Raw genomic sequence first — 17404 nt, 5'->3', positions numbered from 1 at the left:
GGAGACCGAACGCTGACCCTGAAACGAAGGCGCTAAATTGAACCAGGAACTGGGGGAGGGAGGGGGGGGGGGAACCGTGGTAACCACGGTAACGGCGGCGTGGCGGGAGCTCTGGGCAGGCGCACTGCGTCCTCGCGTGGGCCTGCCTGGGCCTGGAACTCCTCGGGCCGGGGCGACTCCGGGTGGGTGGGAGACCGGCGGCGCGCGCCTGCGCAGTGGCGAGGGCGCTGGTGTGACCGAACGCACGTAGCGAGGGCTGGGGCCGTCCTTTCCCCGGCGCGCCGGCGCAGGCCTGGGGTTTATAAAAGGGCTGATGGGCTCCCTCTGTCGCCCAGTCGCACCGCCAGCAGGCAGAGGGTAGCTGGGAGGTAGCCACCGGAGCGCAGGCGACGGGACCCGACAGGACCAACCGGACCCGAGCTGTCGCCGCCCTCACGCACGGCCCGCTGTCCAGGTGAGGCTCTCCTCGGACCTTGGGGACCGACGCCGGCCTCCCCGCGGGCAGCCGGGGACCCCCTCGCCCTGGGCGGCGGGGGCTCTGCTGCCCTTTCCCACCGCCGCCCCCGGGTCTCTCCGAGGGGGACTCGGCCCCGCACCCCCGAGGCCCAACCTTCCCGCCGCTCGCCCGGCTTCCCTCGCCGCCCCCGTCCTGCCTCTGGCTAGGGCTGCAGTAGCTTCTGCCCCGCCCCAGGACTGGGACCTTCTTGAATGTTCCATCCCGGGCAGCCTGCCTCCCTGTTGACTTGGGTCGCGCGCGGTGCTGGTCCTCCCTACAAAGTTGGGGGAAGGCGAGGGCGGGCGGGGGTCTGGGTGGCCACAGCGGCAGATGGTTAGCATGTGGCATCGGAGAAAGCTTGCGGCCGGGGCTGAGGCACCCCGCCTTTTTCTTTTTAACTTTTGCAAAGTGAAGCTGGGAAGTGGGACCTACTCAAAAGTTAGAACTGAACTTGTCTGTGGCGCGTCGCGGTGCTGCCTCAGCAGTTAGACATAGCCCGGGGACGTGAGCTGCTGGAGCGGAGAAGTTGCTGTCATTCACAGCTGGGGAAGCTGGCTTCTTCCTTCCTCTTCATCCCCGGGAATCATTTAAGGGCGCGTGAATCCGTCTCTCTCCCTCTCTCCCTTTCGTCCTTCTCTCCCCCTCCTCTCGTTCCGCTCACCCCATGACCCTCCCCTTGTAGGGTCGAAAAGTCAGTTCATTTCAGTCAAACCTTCCGTGGTTGTGTGAGCATTTTAATTTGAGTTTTGTGATTGTGTGTGTGTGTGTAGGTGTAGGGGGAGGAAGGATGGTACGATAAATAGGAGACTGTTTCAAGAGTGGGAACTTCATACAAATGCAGCTTTTAGAACGCTAACATCTTCAGAGGGCCGCACGGAATGAGGACTCTTGGATGTTTGCACCGTTGGTTATAGGGCAGAGCCTCCCAAAGAGAGAAATGGAGAAGCTACTGGGCCTCTTTTAGAACCTGGGGGGAAAAAATTAAAAGGGACTCGCCAGTTCTTTCAACTTAACTGTTCCTCAGAGAGCTGTGGCTCTTGGACTTTTCCTTGGAATGCGCTCTGGAGGGATGGATTAGCGGCTCCGTGAGCGGGGGAGGGGGGAGACGTGGCAGCAGTGTTCTTTCATGGACTCTTTGCCTTTTTTTTTTTTTTAAGGTTGAGGGGGGAAAAAACGTATTTCCCTTCTCAGGTTTAGATGTAGCTTATGAATGGAGCTAGTCTTTTCCTAAAATAATCATGTTTAAAAAAGTCACGCCTGCTTAGTAGGAACATTGGAAATTAATTTTAAAATACATAAAAGGATTATTTGATTATTTCTATGGAGAAGATAGATTTTTAAGCAGCAGGTAGTAAAGAAGCTGAAAGTGGCCGCGCTTGAATTTGTCGTGATTTGAAATATGAATAGCGGTGATTTCTTTTTTTCCTCTCAACCTCTGATTTTTCTTTAACTTTGGGTTTTAGCCTGAATATCATTTCAGAGCGTTAAATATGAATTGAAGTTTTACCTTTTTCTTTCTATAGGAAGCATAGATTTTTTTTTTATTACTTTAAAAGGTCATGACACTTTGATTTTGGAATATTGTGTCTGATGTTTTTTGAGGACAAATGCCTTTTGGATTTCCAGGCTAAGGAAGAGACTATTTCCATTGTTACACTGAGATGGGTTTTATTTGAGATACTGGAAGCAGGGACTGTGATATAAAAGGATTGGGCGGTTTGTCGATTGGTTACTCAGCTAGCAAAGTAGGTGAAAAACAGACGCAACTTATAATTATTATAAAAAATAAATATTGAAGGAAAAAGTTTTAGGTCAGCTGTGTATTACCACTGTTGCAGGTGAGCCTTATAGCTGTGGTAGAGATGCTATTATTTCTCTGTTGCTTCAACGTGAGTTAAATATTGACAAGCAGCATGATTCATGGAATAGCTAATTTGAAACATTTGTGTTGATGCCAGGTATGTGGTAGGAATTGGGAAAGCCATGAAGTTTGTGAACCTTAGTTTCTATGGAAGGAATGCTTTGTTTTTAATAGATGACTAACCTGGGGTGTAATTATTGTTCTTAGACCAATCCGTGAGATCCAGAATGGTTTTCAAACTGTTTTGAGGCCATGAAACCCCTTGAAAGCCCTCAGGAAAGTGGGGGCCTAAATCAGGAAATACAAATATATGTATTTATATATAATTTTGTAAACCATTTTGTTTTGTTTTTGTTTTTCGAAACAGGGTTTCTCTGTAGCTTTGGAGCCTGTCCTGGAACTAGCTCTTGTAGACCAGGTTGGCCTCCAACTCACAGAGATCCGCCTGTCTCTGCCTCCTGAGTACTGGGACTAAAGGCGTGCGCCACCACTGCCCGGCTAATTTTATATACCATTTCATGCTCCCATCCATTAACTCTCTATTATAAGAATTCCTAAAAAAATAAAAGATGTGAAGCTACTATTCAAGAATATCTAGGCTTCTTGAGCAGTCTTAATTATTTCAGAAAGTTGAGTTGAGATGTCAACTTCATTCAAGTATGTAGATGGTTCTAATAAACTTTTGCTGAAAGTGCTTTTAACAAAATAAGTTTTTAGAATTGTTGAATTGCTATATTGTAAGTCAGAAAAAGTATGTCATATCTTGTCCTTCCTCTCCCCCAATATTGTAACACTTTGAAGGTGGAATAAGCATGAAGATAAGAGAAATAACTTGAATGGTTTTTGGCATTTAATTTTATTGTCTTTTTGTGGTAAGATCCTAAATCTTACAATTAAACCATCTATGGCACATGTGTATAAACATGCATATGTGAGACAAGCCAGATAAAATGGGTGCTTACATATGTGAAATCAGTGAAATGTTCTTATATAAATTGGAGCTATTCTGTCATTAGTTTTCTTTTAGCCAGATAGATATTATGCCTGAATAAAAGCCAAAAAAAAAAAAATTTAAAAAGAGTCTCAGAAGTTTTGAAGCAAATTCCTTTTTTTGTCTTCATTTGGATGCTTAGAATGACTGTTAGTATATTTGGCTGAATGTTGGCTAAAAATACAGTACTAAGATTCATGCTTCTTACATAACTATCATCAGAATAAATTCTGCCTTAGATTTCTTCTGCTTCCTGTTTTTATAAATGTGTCCATGTTTTGGTTGCTTACAATTTTCTTAGTAATAGTAAATCAAATTAATATATCATCCTTCTGGTAGTGTACATTTGAGCAGTTATAAATAATATAAAGGGAAGACTTTAATTCCGTGCTTGTTTCATTTGTTTTGATGGTTGTATAACTTTAACTGGTTTTGTTTTCATCTCTGTAATTATTGTTTTAAGAAAGAGTCTCACAATGGTAGCCCTGGTTGACCTGGAACTCCTCAGACTAAAAAGATCTGCCTGTGTCTGCCTCCCAAATGCTGGGATTAAAGGCATATGCCACCATGCCCAGCCTTGTATTAGTCATTTTTCTGTTATGACAAAATGCTCAAGGCTGGATAATACAAAAAGAAAAGAGTTTTGTTAGTTCATGAATCTGGAAGTCTTACAAACGTGGCTCTCACGTCTGGTCAGCTCTGGGGATGGCCTCACAAGAGATGGCTTCACAATGGTAAGAGTGTATTTGAAAGGGAAACCAGATAGATGCAGGGGTGCGGTTCACTTTCCCTAATAGTCTCCTCTTCAGAGAATGGATGCACCCTGAAGCAGCGTTATCCCTTCTAAGAGTGTTGTCTTAGCAATTTAACCACTTCGGTAGACCCTTCTGAGAATGGTGTCCCCAGGGACTTGACCTCCTAGTAGTCCCCACCTCTTACAAGTTCTACCACTGGGGCTGGGCAGATGGCTCAGTGGTTAAGAGCACTTGCCACTCTTGAGAAGACCTGAGTTTGATTGCCAACACCTACATGGGGGCTCACAGTTGTCAGTTACTGCGGTTCTAGAGGATCTTATGCACACTCTTCTGAACCTTGAGGATACCAGGCATGTATGTGTTACACATACATACATGTGGCCAGAATACATATAAACATTTTAAAATCTTTTTTATTACATTTTAAAATCTTAATAACAAAAGAAAAACTTTAAAAGTTCTACCATTTGGGTGATGAGATAGCTCAGTAAAGACACTTCTCACCAAGCCTGGAAACCTGAGTTCAAGCCTCAGGACCCACTTACTAGGGGAGAGACCTGACTCCTGTACCTCCTACTTGTGTATTGTGGCATGTGTACACCCTTGCACTCCCACTCCCCTCTACAGCCACCCTGGGAGACTAAACTTCCAACTCATGAACCTTTGCGGTTTAAAGGCATATCCAAACCATAGAATCAATCATTGTACTGGGTACTAAAATAATTTAGAAAGTGCTCCAGAAAATATTTTTTATTTTTGAGACACTCTTATCATGATGTAGCTCTGGCTGTCCTGGAAATCACTGTGTAGTTTTATATACACGTATGTAACTTGTCTCTACTCCTAGTGTCTCCTTCCTCTATTCTGGGGATTGAACCAGAGTTTTGTGCATGCTAAGCAAGTACTTTTTCCACTGAGCCACATTCTCTGTGCCTTCGAACTTCACTTTTAAGGAAATTCTGAGAGGTACTTTGATAATCAGCTCCATTTTACAAATAAAAGATTCAAAAAGGTCTCTTTGGTTAAGTGGCAGCGCTAGGATGCAGGTTGTCCATTCTCTTGACTGACATTTCATGTTACTCTGTCCTTGATTACCAGCCTGACTGGCTCGGGTAATGAAATAATTTCAACATTGAACTAGAGGTCTTAATTGTCATAGACTCAATCGTTGTTATTTAATTTTTTAAAAAATGGTGTTGGTAGGTATCAGATTTAATGCCCTGTACGTTTACTTCTGAGGTACATCCCCAGCCTAATGATCATATTTAAATTGTTCATAGCCTGGGGGAAAATCAGTAGTCGCAGAAAGTGTCTCATAGAACATGGAAGCTTTTCACCTGCCAACATGATGCCGTTGTTTCCCTTCACATTAAAAATGAGTTAAATAAAATTCTGGATGAAGTTACATATTTGGAGTCATTCACATCTTTTGCAACTGAGTTCATTTTCTTTTATTCTAGTATATGTGATCTTATAAAAAGATTTATTATGTTTATTGTATGTGTAAGGGTGTTTTACCTGTACATATATCTTTGTGTGCGGTCCTTGCAGAGGCCAGAAAAGGCGGCGGGGTCAGAACCCTTGGAAGTGGAGTTACAGAGCCACCATAGGAGTGCTAGAATCAAACCCCGGTCTTCTGTAAGAGCAGTATGCTTCGAGCTGCTGAACTGTGTGCTCAGCACTAGTGTATGTGATCTTAAATTAGTATGCCTTTCCCCATCTTGGGAACTTAATAAAGGTGTTGGAAAAGAGGGAACTGAAAGCTAGGAAGAGAAGAGGTAGGCCAGTCTAAAGAAAATTTAAGACAGGTAATCCCAGCACTCCAGAGGCAGAGGCCGGAGTATCTCAAGTTTAAGGCCAGTCTCAGCTACATAGTGAAACCCTACTTCAAACAAAACAAAACACCCAAAGGCACTTTTGTAGGATAGCCTTGAGAGAGATTAAGTTTGGTGAAGTGTACCTGGGCTTTGAAGCTAAACCCATTCATTAAGAGGATAGAGGGGATTTGTACTCTCTAGTTACTTGCCCATCTTCTCACAGAATCAGTAATGTCCAGAGATGAGAGAGTACAAAACCTTTTGTATTGGGAAAATATTTGAGTAATAGGACGCCCATATAGGAATTTGTCCCTCTGGTATGCAGAGTGTGTTAAGGCATATATTGAGATGAACTAGTGTTGGATTTTAGAGACACTGTTTTGAAGGTGTCTTTGGTTCTGTATTTTGATAGGTAAACATTTTTTATGTAATGCTATGTGTTGATTACTGTGCTGAAAGAATTATAATCTCTAGTTTGAAATAGAATGGAAAACAGTTACATGTATTTAGATGTCTGTTTGAGAAATATCTAGTAAATATGAATTCATTTTAAATAGGCTGAAGACTTCTCTTTTACTCTTAATTTTATGTTAATTGGACTTTCATATCCAGTTCTCTAAAATCAAGAATCTATAGTGTTTGTAAACCCTACTTGATGAATTTAGGGCTCCAAACAGGACTTACCATGTTGACCTTTGTTCTTGGTCTTTGATCAAATAAATTCCCTCACACAGTTTTTAATGGGGGTGGGGGTTGAAACAGAGTTTCACTGTATAGCCCTGGAACCATGTGACTGTCCTGGAACTCAAGGTTGGCCTTGAACTCACAAATATCCCCCTGCCTCTGCCTCCTGAGTGTTGAGATGAAAGATGTGTGTGTGCCACTGCCTGGGACCTCATGTTTTTTAACTTAGAAAATTTTTTTGATATTCTAATATAATTACAACATTTCTCTTTCCTCCATCCAAATCCTCCGACACATTCCTTGTTTTTCAAATTCATAGTCTCTTCTTTTCATCAATTGTCATTGCTTGTGTGTGTTTTCAGGGCTGACCACTTGGTATTGGGTAACCAACTGATGTGCTCTTCCCTGGGGAAGACATTTCTCTTGCTCTTAGCATTTCTTAGTTGCCTATAGCTCTTTATGTAGGGCTTCCCCATATCCTGTCCCTTGGTGTTGTCTTTGCTCAGATCACATTTGGGTAAGTCATATTGATTGAGAGTTATGGGGGTAGCTTCTGACTATCTTCACTAGGAGATAGTCTCACAGCAAATTCCCTGATGCTCTGGCTCTTACAATTTTTCTGACCCCTTTTGGGCAATGTTCCTTGAGCCTTAGATGCAGGAGTGATTTTTTTGATATATCGACTGGGACTGGGATCCACAACTCTGCTTTGATTGGTTGTGGTTTTCTGTAATGGTCTTTGTCTGTTGCTAAGAGAACTTTCCTTGATGAGGGGTGAAAACTGTACTTATCCGTGGGTATAAAAGGACAGATATTAATAGATTGGTGTTAGGGATGATGCCTATTTAATGATGAAGTGGTTATAGATTGTCCTTCAGTATCTGTGACATGAATTCCTCCATCCATATTTTTTTAAATCTACACAAGATTTTACTCATTCAAGGCTAGCAAGATGGCGCTCAGCAGGATAAGGAACTTGCTACCAACTTCAGTGACCTAAGTTGTATCCCCTGATTTACATGGTGGAAGAAGAACCAATTTCAGGCTGTCCTTTGACCTTCACACATATGCCATGGGGTTTCTGTGTTTTGTGAGCTTTTGTGTAAATTTCTTTGTAGAGGCATATACTCCCCCCCCCCCCCCCGTTAATATCTAGGAGCAGAATAACTAGAACATAAGTGATAAGGAATTAGTCCCCTCTCTCCAAGTTGTTGGCTTGTCTCTCTCTCTTTTTTTTTTTTTTAACAGTATGCTTTAAGAGGTAAGAATTAGCACTATTCTCAGACAACATATCTAAGTAAAAGATCTGAAAGGTAATTTAAAAAAGCTCTAGAGGGCTTGTGCCTCTAATTCGAGCACCTGGGAGGGAGAGGCAGGAAGATTCAGTTTCAAGGTCATTGTCTGCTACTTGAGCTTGATGTTGGCCTGGGCTACAGGTGATCTTGTTTCAAAAAGCAAAGTCCTCCAAAATGAGTGCATTCAGCAAGTTTACAGGATAGAAAGTCAATATACAATGGTCAGTTGTGTTTCTACTTAACTGGTACTGAACAACTGGTAATTAAATGAAAAATTACCATCTTCATAGCACCAGAAACTTGCAACTTCACAATTCTGAATTGTACATAATTCTATAGTGAGTAAATGATTCATAATGTGAGTATGTTGAAAATTACAAAACTCTGGTTGTACCATCTTCTTGGATTGGAAAACTGAGTATTATCAGATTCTAATTCTTCCCAAACCAGCCCATATCCCAGAAGTATACTTAACAGCAGCTGATAAGCTGCTTCTGAAGTTGATGGGAAAGTGAAAAGCCCTGAAAAGAGCTACCATACTCCAGACAGTATGGCATTAGAAAAAGATAGTCAGTGAACAAAACAGAGTTCGCACACAAACATGGCCGGTTACATTGAAAACAAACAAACAAACAACAACAACAAAAAAAAAAAAACCCCAAGAATTCTGAGACAAAGTCACAGACCAGATTGTCTTGAACTCAGAATTTTTCCGTCTCAGCTGCTTGAATGTTAACACATTCAGTTCAGTTCATTTTGGCCAGCTAAAAAGTAAATCTATATAAAGAAGTCTAAAACAGTTGCTTAATTATACTCAAAATGGGGGCAGGGAGGGTAGTCTTTGTATGTAGGGTTTTTTTTTTTTTGAGACAGGGTCTTATTGTATAGTTGAGGCTGGCAACTTTGGACTCTGTAGATTCAGGTGAGCCTTGAACTCAAGTCTACTGATTCAGTCTTCTGAGTGCAAGGACTATTGGTTCTCTTTGCTTATTTGCTGGTGTTTTGTTGTTTTGAGACAAGGTCTCAACTGTGTAGCTCTGGCTGGCCCAGAATTCACTATGTAGACCAGGTTGGCCCCAAACTCTTGCCTCTACCTCCTGGTGTGAGATTTCAGGTGTATGCCACCACACCTGGCATCTTGGTTTTATCTGCAAGAGAAATTTTAGAAAACTGTTTGTGTACAGCAGGATCCATAAGCAATGTCAAACATTGCATGCATAATTTAATGTTTCTTTCTTTCTACAACCTCTTTCTACTCTCTGCTCCCTCTTAAAATATAGTCTGCATCTCATTTCTAGTGATCTTTGAGTTGAGCTGGCCTCTTTTCCATATCTACAAGTCTTTGTTTTCTTTCCCACGTCCCTCAAAACACCTTGGTAACAAGTCCAGCTATAGGTCTTGTCCCACCTTTGGCATTTCTTACGTGTCTTCTGTGTGCCTGACGCCATCCTTAGTTGAAATTATTTGGGTTTTTTGTTATTTTTATAAGCCTAAGACATTTCTAAAATTATTTTACTTTGTGTGTCAGTGTTTTGCCTGATTGTACGTCTGTATGCCATATGTGTAGTGTCTGAAAAAGCCAGAAGAGGGTGTTGGATCCCCTGGGACTGGAGTTACAGATGGCAAGTGGTTATATGGATGCTGGGAATCAGGTCCAGGTCCTCTGGAAGAACAGCCAGTGCTGTTAACTGCTGGATTACCTCTCTACCCCTGAAATACTGCTTTTTAAATTACTTGGTGGTGGTCACTTTTAGCCTCATGTTTTATCACCTTGCTTATTCTCTTTCCTATTAAAAGACCACCAAATAAAGTAGACATTATTGATGAATCTTATTAACTTAGAATGCTCATAATATTACTTATAATGACATTTTTAGGCTCTCTATCCTGGGGAAAGAACTCTGGCTTTTTTTCTACATTAAGAAAAGCATGTTTTGAGACAAGATATACACACACACTCACGCTCCCTTATGCTGTTTTAGAACTCATAATCTTACTGCTTTAGTCTCTTGCATTTAGTCTCTTGAATTTTAGGTGTGTGGCACCACACCTGGCAGGAAATGCCTATGTGTTTCCAAGGTGCTTGAAACCATTTAAAAAAAAATCTATTGTTGAGTTTAAAACAGGCATCTAAGCCAGATGTGGTGGATACCCCTTTAATCCCAGCATTCAGGCAAATGCAGGTGGATCTCCATGAGTTCAAGGCCAGCATGGTCTATACAGTGAATTCCAGGACAGCCAGGGCTACTTAGAAAGACCCTGTCTTACCAGGCGACGGTCGCACACGCCCTTAATCCCAGCACGTGGGAGGCAGAAGCAGGTGGATCTCTTGCGTTTGAGGCCAGCCTGGTCTACAGAGCGAGTTCAGGACAGTTTCCAAAGCTACACAGAGAAACCCTGTCTTGAAACCAAACAACAACAATAAAAAACAAAAAAAGACACAAAAAAAACAGAAAGACTCTTTCTCTAAATAAAACAGGATGTCTAAAAGTCAAGAACAATACCATTTTAATAGTCCTACATTTTTATTAAAAATCTGATCATAGCATTAAAACAATTGTCCAAGCATGATGGAAATTTATAGAGTAAAGTTAAAGACAAATGGCAGTTTGATGTGGGGTTAGAAGGAAGATTAGAAATTTAGCTAGTTCTTTTAGTAACTGCTTAGTTGTTTCAGAAAACATGTTCTACTTGAATGGGAAAGGATGCCAAGTCCAGTTACACAGCACATTGTAGTAGCCATCGTTAGGAACCAGTATTGGTGTTGGTTGTGAACTGTACAAGATTAAAGGTGAACACAGAAGCCAGGAGAACAAGCAGTGTGAGAACTGCGGGAGCGTTTTAAAAGCTTTGAAGCCTGTATGGGAGGCGTGGAGAGACCTAAAAGGAGCCTCATGGAAAATTCTTAATGTCAGGCAAAGTTTAGATTAGAATATCAAGCATTCTTTCATATCCATTAAGATTTGGGTGATGTGTCTGGGAAAAAGGAATTTTCTTAAAATGTTGCAACTTTTTTAGGAGAAATATAAGAGACTGAAAGGATAATAAAGTATCTGCCAGACCCCCTGTTCTAGTAATCCATCAAATAACGTGTACTTTGAAACTCAATGAATGCTTATAACAGTGTAAATGTCTTCAGTGTAGTGTAGGAGAACTATTTCCTAGGTTTGATTGACTTGATGTGTGGGGCTGGACTTTGCCTGGAAGAAGCACGACAGAAAAGTTAAGTGTTAGTAGATAGCAATGTATTTTTATCCAGGCCTACCTGAGAAAGTGTCTTCCAGTAAGGGTGCTTCTACTCTTTTCCCACTTACAGTTTAAAAAATATAACATTCACAGTAAACATGTTACAGGATTGTATAATGAAAATTCACGAATCTACTGTCTAACCAGTAATCGCCTCCCTTTCTTTCTTTCTTTCTTTCTTTCTTTCTTTCTTTCTTTCTTTCTTTCTTTTTTGGATTTTCGAGACAGGGTTTCTTTGTAGCTTTTGGTTCCTGTCCTGGAACTAGCTCTTGTAGACCAGGCTGGCCTCGAACTCAAAGAGATCCCTCCTGCCTCTGCCTCCAGAGTGCTGGGATTAAAGGCGTGCGCCACCACCGCCCGGCCTCCTTTTCTTTTTTGACCTGTGCTTTTGCTATGTAGCTTAGACTGGCCTAGAACTCATTATGTAACCCAGGCTGTTCTCAGATTTGCAGTCTTCCTGCTTTAGCCTTGTAAGTATTGCGATTACATGTCTGTACTGCTGCATCAGGTTCATAAATTATTTTCAAGAAATTATTTTTATTGCTACAGTATCAAGTTTATCTTGGCAGCTGTGATCTTCTTGGGCCTTCTATTCTGTTTTCTTCCATTTCCCTCCCTCTCCTCTCTTTGCATGTCTTCTCAGGAATCCTAGGACTTTTTCCTTTTAAGAGATTACCTTCAGTACTCCAGAGGAGGAGTAGGGGAATGTCTGGGAATTCAAGGCCAGCCTGGATTGCATAGTTAGACCCTGTCTCAAAAAAACCCAAATCCATAAATATTACAAAATGAAAGCGATTACAATTATGTTGGCTCATTTAAATTCTGTTCCATGCTTGAAGATTTAGAACAGAAGACAATTTTATCTCTCACTTTTTCTTAATGCTGTATTACCTCTTGGGAAGCTTGACTCTATTCTATAGTGATTTGCTTTTGTAGATTTGAAGGGTAGAAATAAATGGAAGTAGGACATCATAATTAAGAAAATCATTATTCTTTTTTTAAAAAACTGTGATTAATAAAACTATGTCTATTAACATGCCACTTAGGTTGTTCAGGGAATGTGGGTAAATGAGATACAGTTTTGAAACAGAACCATTCTGTAGAGTGATCTGTTTTTCTGAAAGATAAATTGAAGTATAAAACCCATTTTAAAGAAAGAGGCCTGTTTTTGTGATCTCAATGTTTTCCTATACCCAGTTGCTCTCAAAGTATTGCCATCAGACCAGCAATGTCTGAGCACCTGGATATGTGTACAGGTTAACCTGCCTATCTCAGACTTTTAAACGGTTCTGATATGGCAGTTTGAGGACCATAGCTATAGAACAACAATTTGATTGTCTTGTTAGTTGTTGGAGTAATGGTATATAGACCTGACTTTATATTGCAAATGGTAAAATCCAATTTAAAATAGCCTGGAAAAAAAGTTATAAAAGAGGCTCCCTTGGGTGTACTAGGAAGTTAGTGATTGGGGTATCTCACTGATTCAGCGCTCCAGTTGTAAAGAATGAGACCCTGTGGCTAGAAATACTTGATTCTATGATGTTACTTTGCCTTTATAGGTGGGATACATACTTCAGAACTAGGAAAAATAGTCATAGGTCTGACCACAGTTCACGTGTGAGTTAAACAATTCCATGAAGACCTGCTTTTTCCCATTTACAAGCCCATTCCTTAACCATTATGTTCATGAGGTGAGGGTCAGTGCTCTGGGTTATGTGTCTATTTCTAGGAAGAAGGAGAATGGGCAGGCATGCCACTAGGATACTGTAGTTCACTATTTCATATCGTAGTTGGTTTGCCGTAGACTTACGCTCTAAGGCATCCAGAAAACATAGATAAGTGACAAGGTGGCTCAGTGTGTAAAGCACTCGCCACACAGCCGAGGACCTGAGGTGGAGCCCGGGATCCTTGTCAACGTTGTCCTCTGACCTCCACATGTGTGCACTCCTACACATGCATCATATATACATACAGTAACAAAATGTGCAGAGGTGTATGGAGAAGTTACCCAATGTTTTCCTACATCCTCATTCATTTCTGCATATCTTCTTTCATAGTTACATATAGCTATGTTATATTGTTACATATAGCTATGCTATATTGTTAGGTTTTTTTCCCTTTTGTTTTGCTTGAGACACTTTCTCTTTATAACACAGGCTGGATTTGAACTGCTGATTTTTCTACCTTAGCCTCTTAAGTGCTGGGATTACAAATGTACAAGTTTGAACATGTTTTTGTTAAGCATAGTTTCTTATTTTGAATTTTCAATTTCTTTATCCATTTACCTATTAGCATCTTTTTAGTCTGGACTCCTTAGTAGAATTTAAAAAAGGCTTATTTAAAATTTTCATTTATTGCACTTCACTTTGTGTGCCTGTATGTGTGTGTGTCGTGGTGCTCCTGGAGGTCAGAAGACAGCTTGGAGTCACTTTTGTTCTACCGTGTGGGTCCTGAGAAGTGAACTCAGGTCCTCAGGCTGGTGGCAGCCGTTACCCACTAGGCTACTTCAGTCCCCATACAAACCTATTCATTTTATACCATTTTGATGTTTTCTCTCTCTTTTCTCCACCCCTCTCCATGTGTGTGTCTTCATATGTGTGTGTGTCTGCATGTGTGTGCTTATAAAGACAAGAGTGTATAAAGGTCAGAAGATAACCCCAGGTGTCAGTTTTCACCATCCACCTTGCTTGTAACCTGACCTCTGTTTGCTGTTGCGTATACAGACTAGCTACTCTATAAGTTTCCTGGGATTCTCCTGTTTTTGTATCCTATCTCTGCGCAAGAACACTGGGATTACAGGTGCCATTTCTGGGGACAAACCCAGGTCCTCATGCTGTCCACTGAATTGTTTCCCCAGCCTTGTTTTCTGATATTTAAAAAACAAGTGAGTGTATGTGTGCATGCACGTGCTTGTAAGTACAGGTGCCATGGGAGGCCAGAGAATTCAGATTCTGCTCTTAGAGAACCTGAATTCGGTTTCAGCACCCACACTGGGTACCTCATAATCACCTGTAACTCCAGCTCCGGTACATACTCGAAACACCTGTGCCATCCCTCCAGCCCCTTATTACTATGACCCGTCTCACTATGTAGACAGGGATGGCCTTGAACTCACAGAGCTCTGCCTGCCCCTGCACCACCACACCTAGCTCCTTTCATTTTTTTCTTCATATTATTAGTGCTTTGAGATTTTATTTAGATGCTGCAGTTATTAAAAGTATAAAAGTTCGGGGCTGGAGAGTATTTCCAGAGACACTGTAAATTCTAGTTTCCTGTGGTATGATGCCCTCTTCTGGCCTCTGCAGGCACTGCACACAAGTGTTACACAGACACAGGCAAAAGACTTGTACACATACAATAAAAATAAGAGGGGTAGGGCCTGGAGAGATGGCTCAGCAATTTATTGCATTTGATATTGTTACAGAGGTCTAGGGTTTGATTCCCAGCATCCACGTGGTGGCTCAGAATCCTCCATAAATCCACTTTTAAGGATTCCGAACTCCTTCTTCTGGCCTCTGAGGGCACCATGTGTACATGTGGTGCACTTATATACATGCAGGGGAAAACACCCATACACTTAAAAGAAAAAGTTTTAAAAAACAGTTACTGGAAGGAAAATGCCATTTTAAAGCTGCTTTTTAGTTATTTCTGTAAGCTAATGGTTCTTGATTTATTGTGAGGTTTAACAATAATGGCAGGGAACAAAGAACCATTAATAACACTTTATTTTATTAATGAGATTTTATATGATAGGTCTAAACTTTATCATGAGTTAAAAATTTATACAGTACTTATGATTAGCCTTCTGTTAATATAATCAAAGCATATGTAATTTTTTTCTGGAAAAGGCATTTACTCATTAAGAAAATTATGGCAGAAATCTGATTAAATACAGAAAATTTTAGACTCTTCAGGCAGCCTGGTGTTTTGAAAAAGCCTTGTGCTTTGGCAGGAGCCCAACAGAGGAAGTGCTTGCATCTGCTACATTCTAGAAGCTTTCCCCAGATCACTGTAAGGCAGCCAAGAAAACTGTATTTCACTACTGTGTGGTTCTGGAAGGATCTGGAAATTTGTAGCAAACTTGAGGGAGGAAATATAGTTCTTCCAGGATGCCATTTTATTGTAGTGATCTATTTTTATTGGGTTTAACTTAAGAGTGAAGGTGAAGGTACTTTTCAGCTTTTATTAAATAGGGAGTTTCAGTTAGGCCTCTGAAAAGCCTGTTGGTTTAGACAGATTCACATAGGAAAGATGGAGAAATGCCGACAAGAATTAGGTTGGCAAGTCAGACTAGGCAGTGGGAACCTGCTTCTGAAGCAAGTTGTACTGTAGTGGTGCCGCACTGCTGTAAGCAGCGGGAAAGCCCATGAGAAGGAGGAAGGGTGCTAGGGCAGTTGGTGAAAGCCAGGCAGAGCCTTTCATCACGAGCAGTCCTCACTAGAAAAGACTGCTCCCAGGGACAGTGGAGGACAGGAGGCAGGGGTGGCAGGAGGCTCTAGGGGTTAAAGGACTGTGAGGGCCAGAGTTCAGACCCCCAGAATGCAGACATTATGCCACGTGGTGTGTGAGTCTGCCTGTGATTCCAGCCTTAGATGGCAAAGACCTGATCTGTAGAGCAAGCTGGCTAGAGACTAGCTGTGTGAGTGAGCTCTGGGTTTGGTTGAAAGAACCTGCCTCAATGAATAATGTAGAAGGGTGGTTGGGAGGTTCCAGATGTCAACCTCAGACTGTGCATGCACACACATGTGCACCACACACAAAGGAATGGGAAAAGAAAAAAGGGGGGGTGTGTGCTTTTCTACAAGGTTGGAATTAGGGGAAAATCACAGCAGTGTACTAACTAGGCTTGAGAGTTTTTGATTTTTAAACATAGAACATAGTAGTAAGAGAAGTTAGCCCATCTTAAGAACAGAAACAGTGAGTTACAGGACAGCCAGTGCTGGGGAGGGGTGGGGGGGAATGGCTAAAGAGCTCTGAATATTTTTTCTTATAAGCCATTTCTGACATTTTAAAAATATATTGGTGATGTTTAAAGTATATTTTTGTTGTGAAAATTCATGTTTTAGATCTAGTCAAAGGGAAAAGTATTTTCCATTCTATAAAAAAGCCTCAGCTGTTAAGAACACTTTTTGCTTTTCCAGAGGATCTGAGTTCTGCTCCCAGCACCCATATCTGTTGGCTTACAACTGCCTGCAACTTCAGTTCTGGAGTTCTAGGGCATCTGATTCCTCTGACCTGCAAGGACACCCATACTTGTATACACAGTGTAGACACATATAATTAAGAATAATAAAAGTAAATCTTAAAAAAACCCACAGCTCTTAATTGCTCTACTTAAAATAGTAACAGGAAAACAAATGGGTTGAAGTTTTTCTCTTGTATGGAGCATCTAACTCTGCTAAGATCATAAATTAGCTGTTATTAAATTGATTTATAAAAATCACCATCAATTCTAGCCTGGAGACTCACTGCTGTGCTGTTTTTATAGGTGTGTGAACCCATGAAGTCTTCCAAGATGATCTGGTGTGTTTTAATGATAGGGATTCTACTTCCTCAGTCTTCAGCCCATCCAGGCTTCTTTACTTCAATTGGTAAGTCTTTACTATTTATAACTTACTGGGTTTTACATTTTAAAATTTACCTGTTTTTGTAGTTTTAAATAGAAAAAAACAAATGCATTATATTCCTGAAGACTGACCTTGGTTTACAAACCCTTTACCTATCTAAACAGGCAGTTTTAAAAAATCGGTTATGTCTGTCTGCTTTTCTTCTTTACAATTTTTTAAAACAATGTTTTATTGGGTATGTGGATTAAGGCGGGGTCTCTGTGTGGAGTGGGACTCTTAACAGAGCAAGTACATAGACGGTAAGAGCTCCCGTTCTTTCTTGTTCTCAGAGTAGACTTGAAAGTTTGAGCTGTGTCTGTCTATAATTTCCTCTCTGTATACTTCATATGTGTAATGAAGTGTTAAGTGAGATGTTTCCCTTCTTTCTATTAACCATTTTGACCCTTCTAAAATTGTAGAACTAAAACAGAAGTGTAGACATTTCTTAACACTTGATTTCAGTATATAAAATGAGGAGCCCTCTTAATCTTTAAAAAGAAAAAATTTTAAACATTTTTGCAACTTTCTCAAGTGTGGTTTGTATTTTGTTTTGTTTTGTTTTTATCAAAAATTTGATCCTGACTAGTCTTAAACCCAAAAGATGAGGTATAAAACCAGAGACAATAAAGAAAAAAAACAGTAATTCTTAGAAA

The 17404-nt window shown here is 41.0% G+C and overlaps 1 protein-coding gene across 2 annotated transcripts in view; it reads left to right on the top strand.

Annotated features, from left to right (window-relative positions):
• The first annotated feature begins 239 nt into the window (after window positions 1-239).
• Window positions 240-17404, top strand: part of P4ha1 (prolyl 4-hydroxylase subunit alpha 1) — a 64363-nt gene continuing 47198 nt past the window's right edge. For both annotated transcript variants that reach the window (XM_041656106.1, XM_041656107.1), the window contains exons 1-2: window positions 240-454; window positions 16634-16736. In XM_041656106.1, coding sequence (XP_041512040.1) covers window positions 16646-16736 — 91 coding nt within the window. In that variant the 5' untranslated portion in view covers window positions 240-454; window positions 16634-16645. The remainder of the gene's footprint in view (window positions 455-16633; window positions 16737-17404) is intronic.

The sequence above is a fragment of the Microtus oregoni genome, unplaced genomic scaffold (assembly GCF_018167655.1).
Source record: "Microtus oregoni isolate MIOR12 unplaced genomic scaffold, Mior012 000007F_ref0000211, whole genome shotgun sequence".
Lineage (NCBI taxonomy): Eukaryota > Metazoa > Chordata > Mammalia > Rodentia > Cricetidae > Microtus > Microtus oregoni.
The sequence above is the reverse complement of the archived record's forward strand: the minus strand, read 5'-3'. Positions and strand labels throughout refer to the sequence as shown.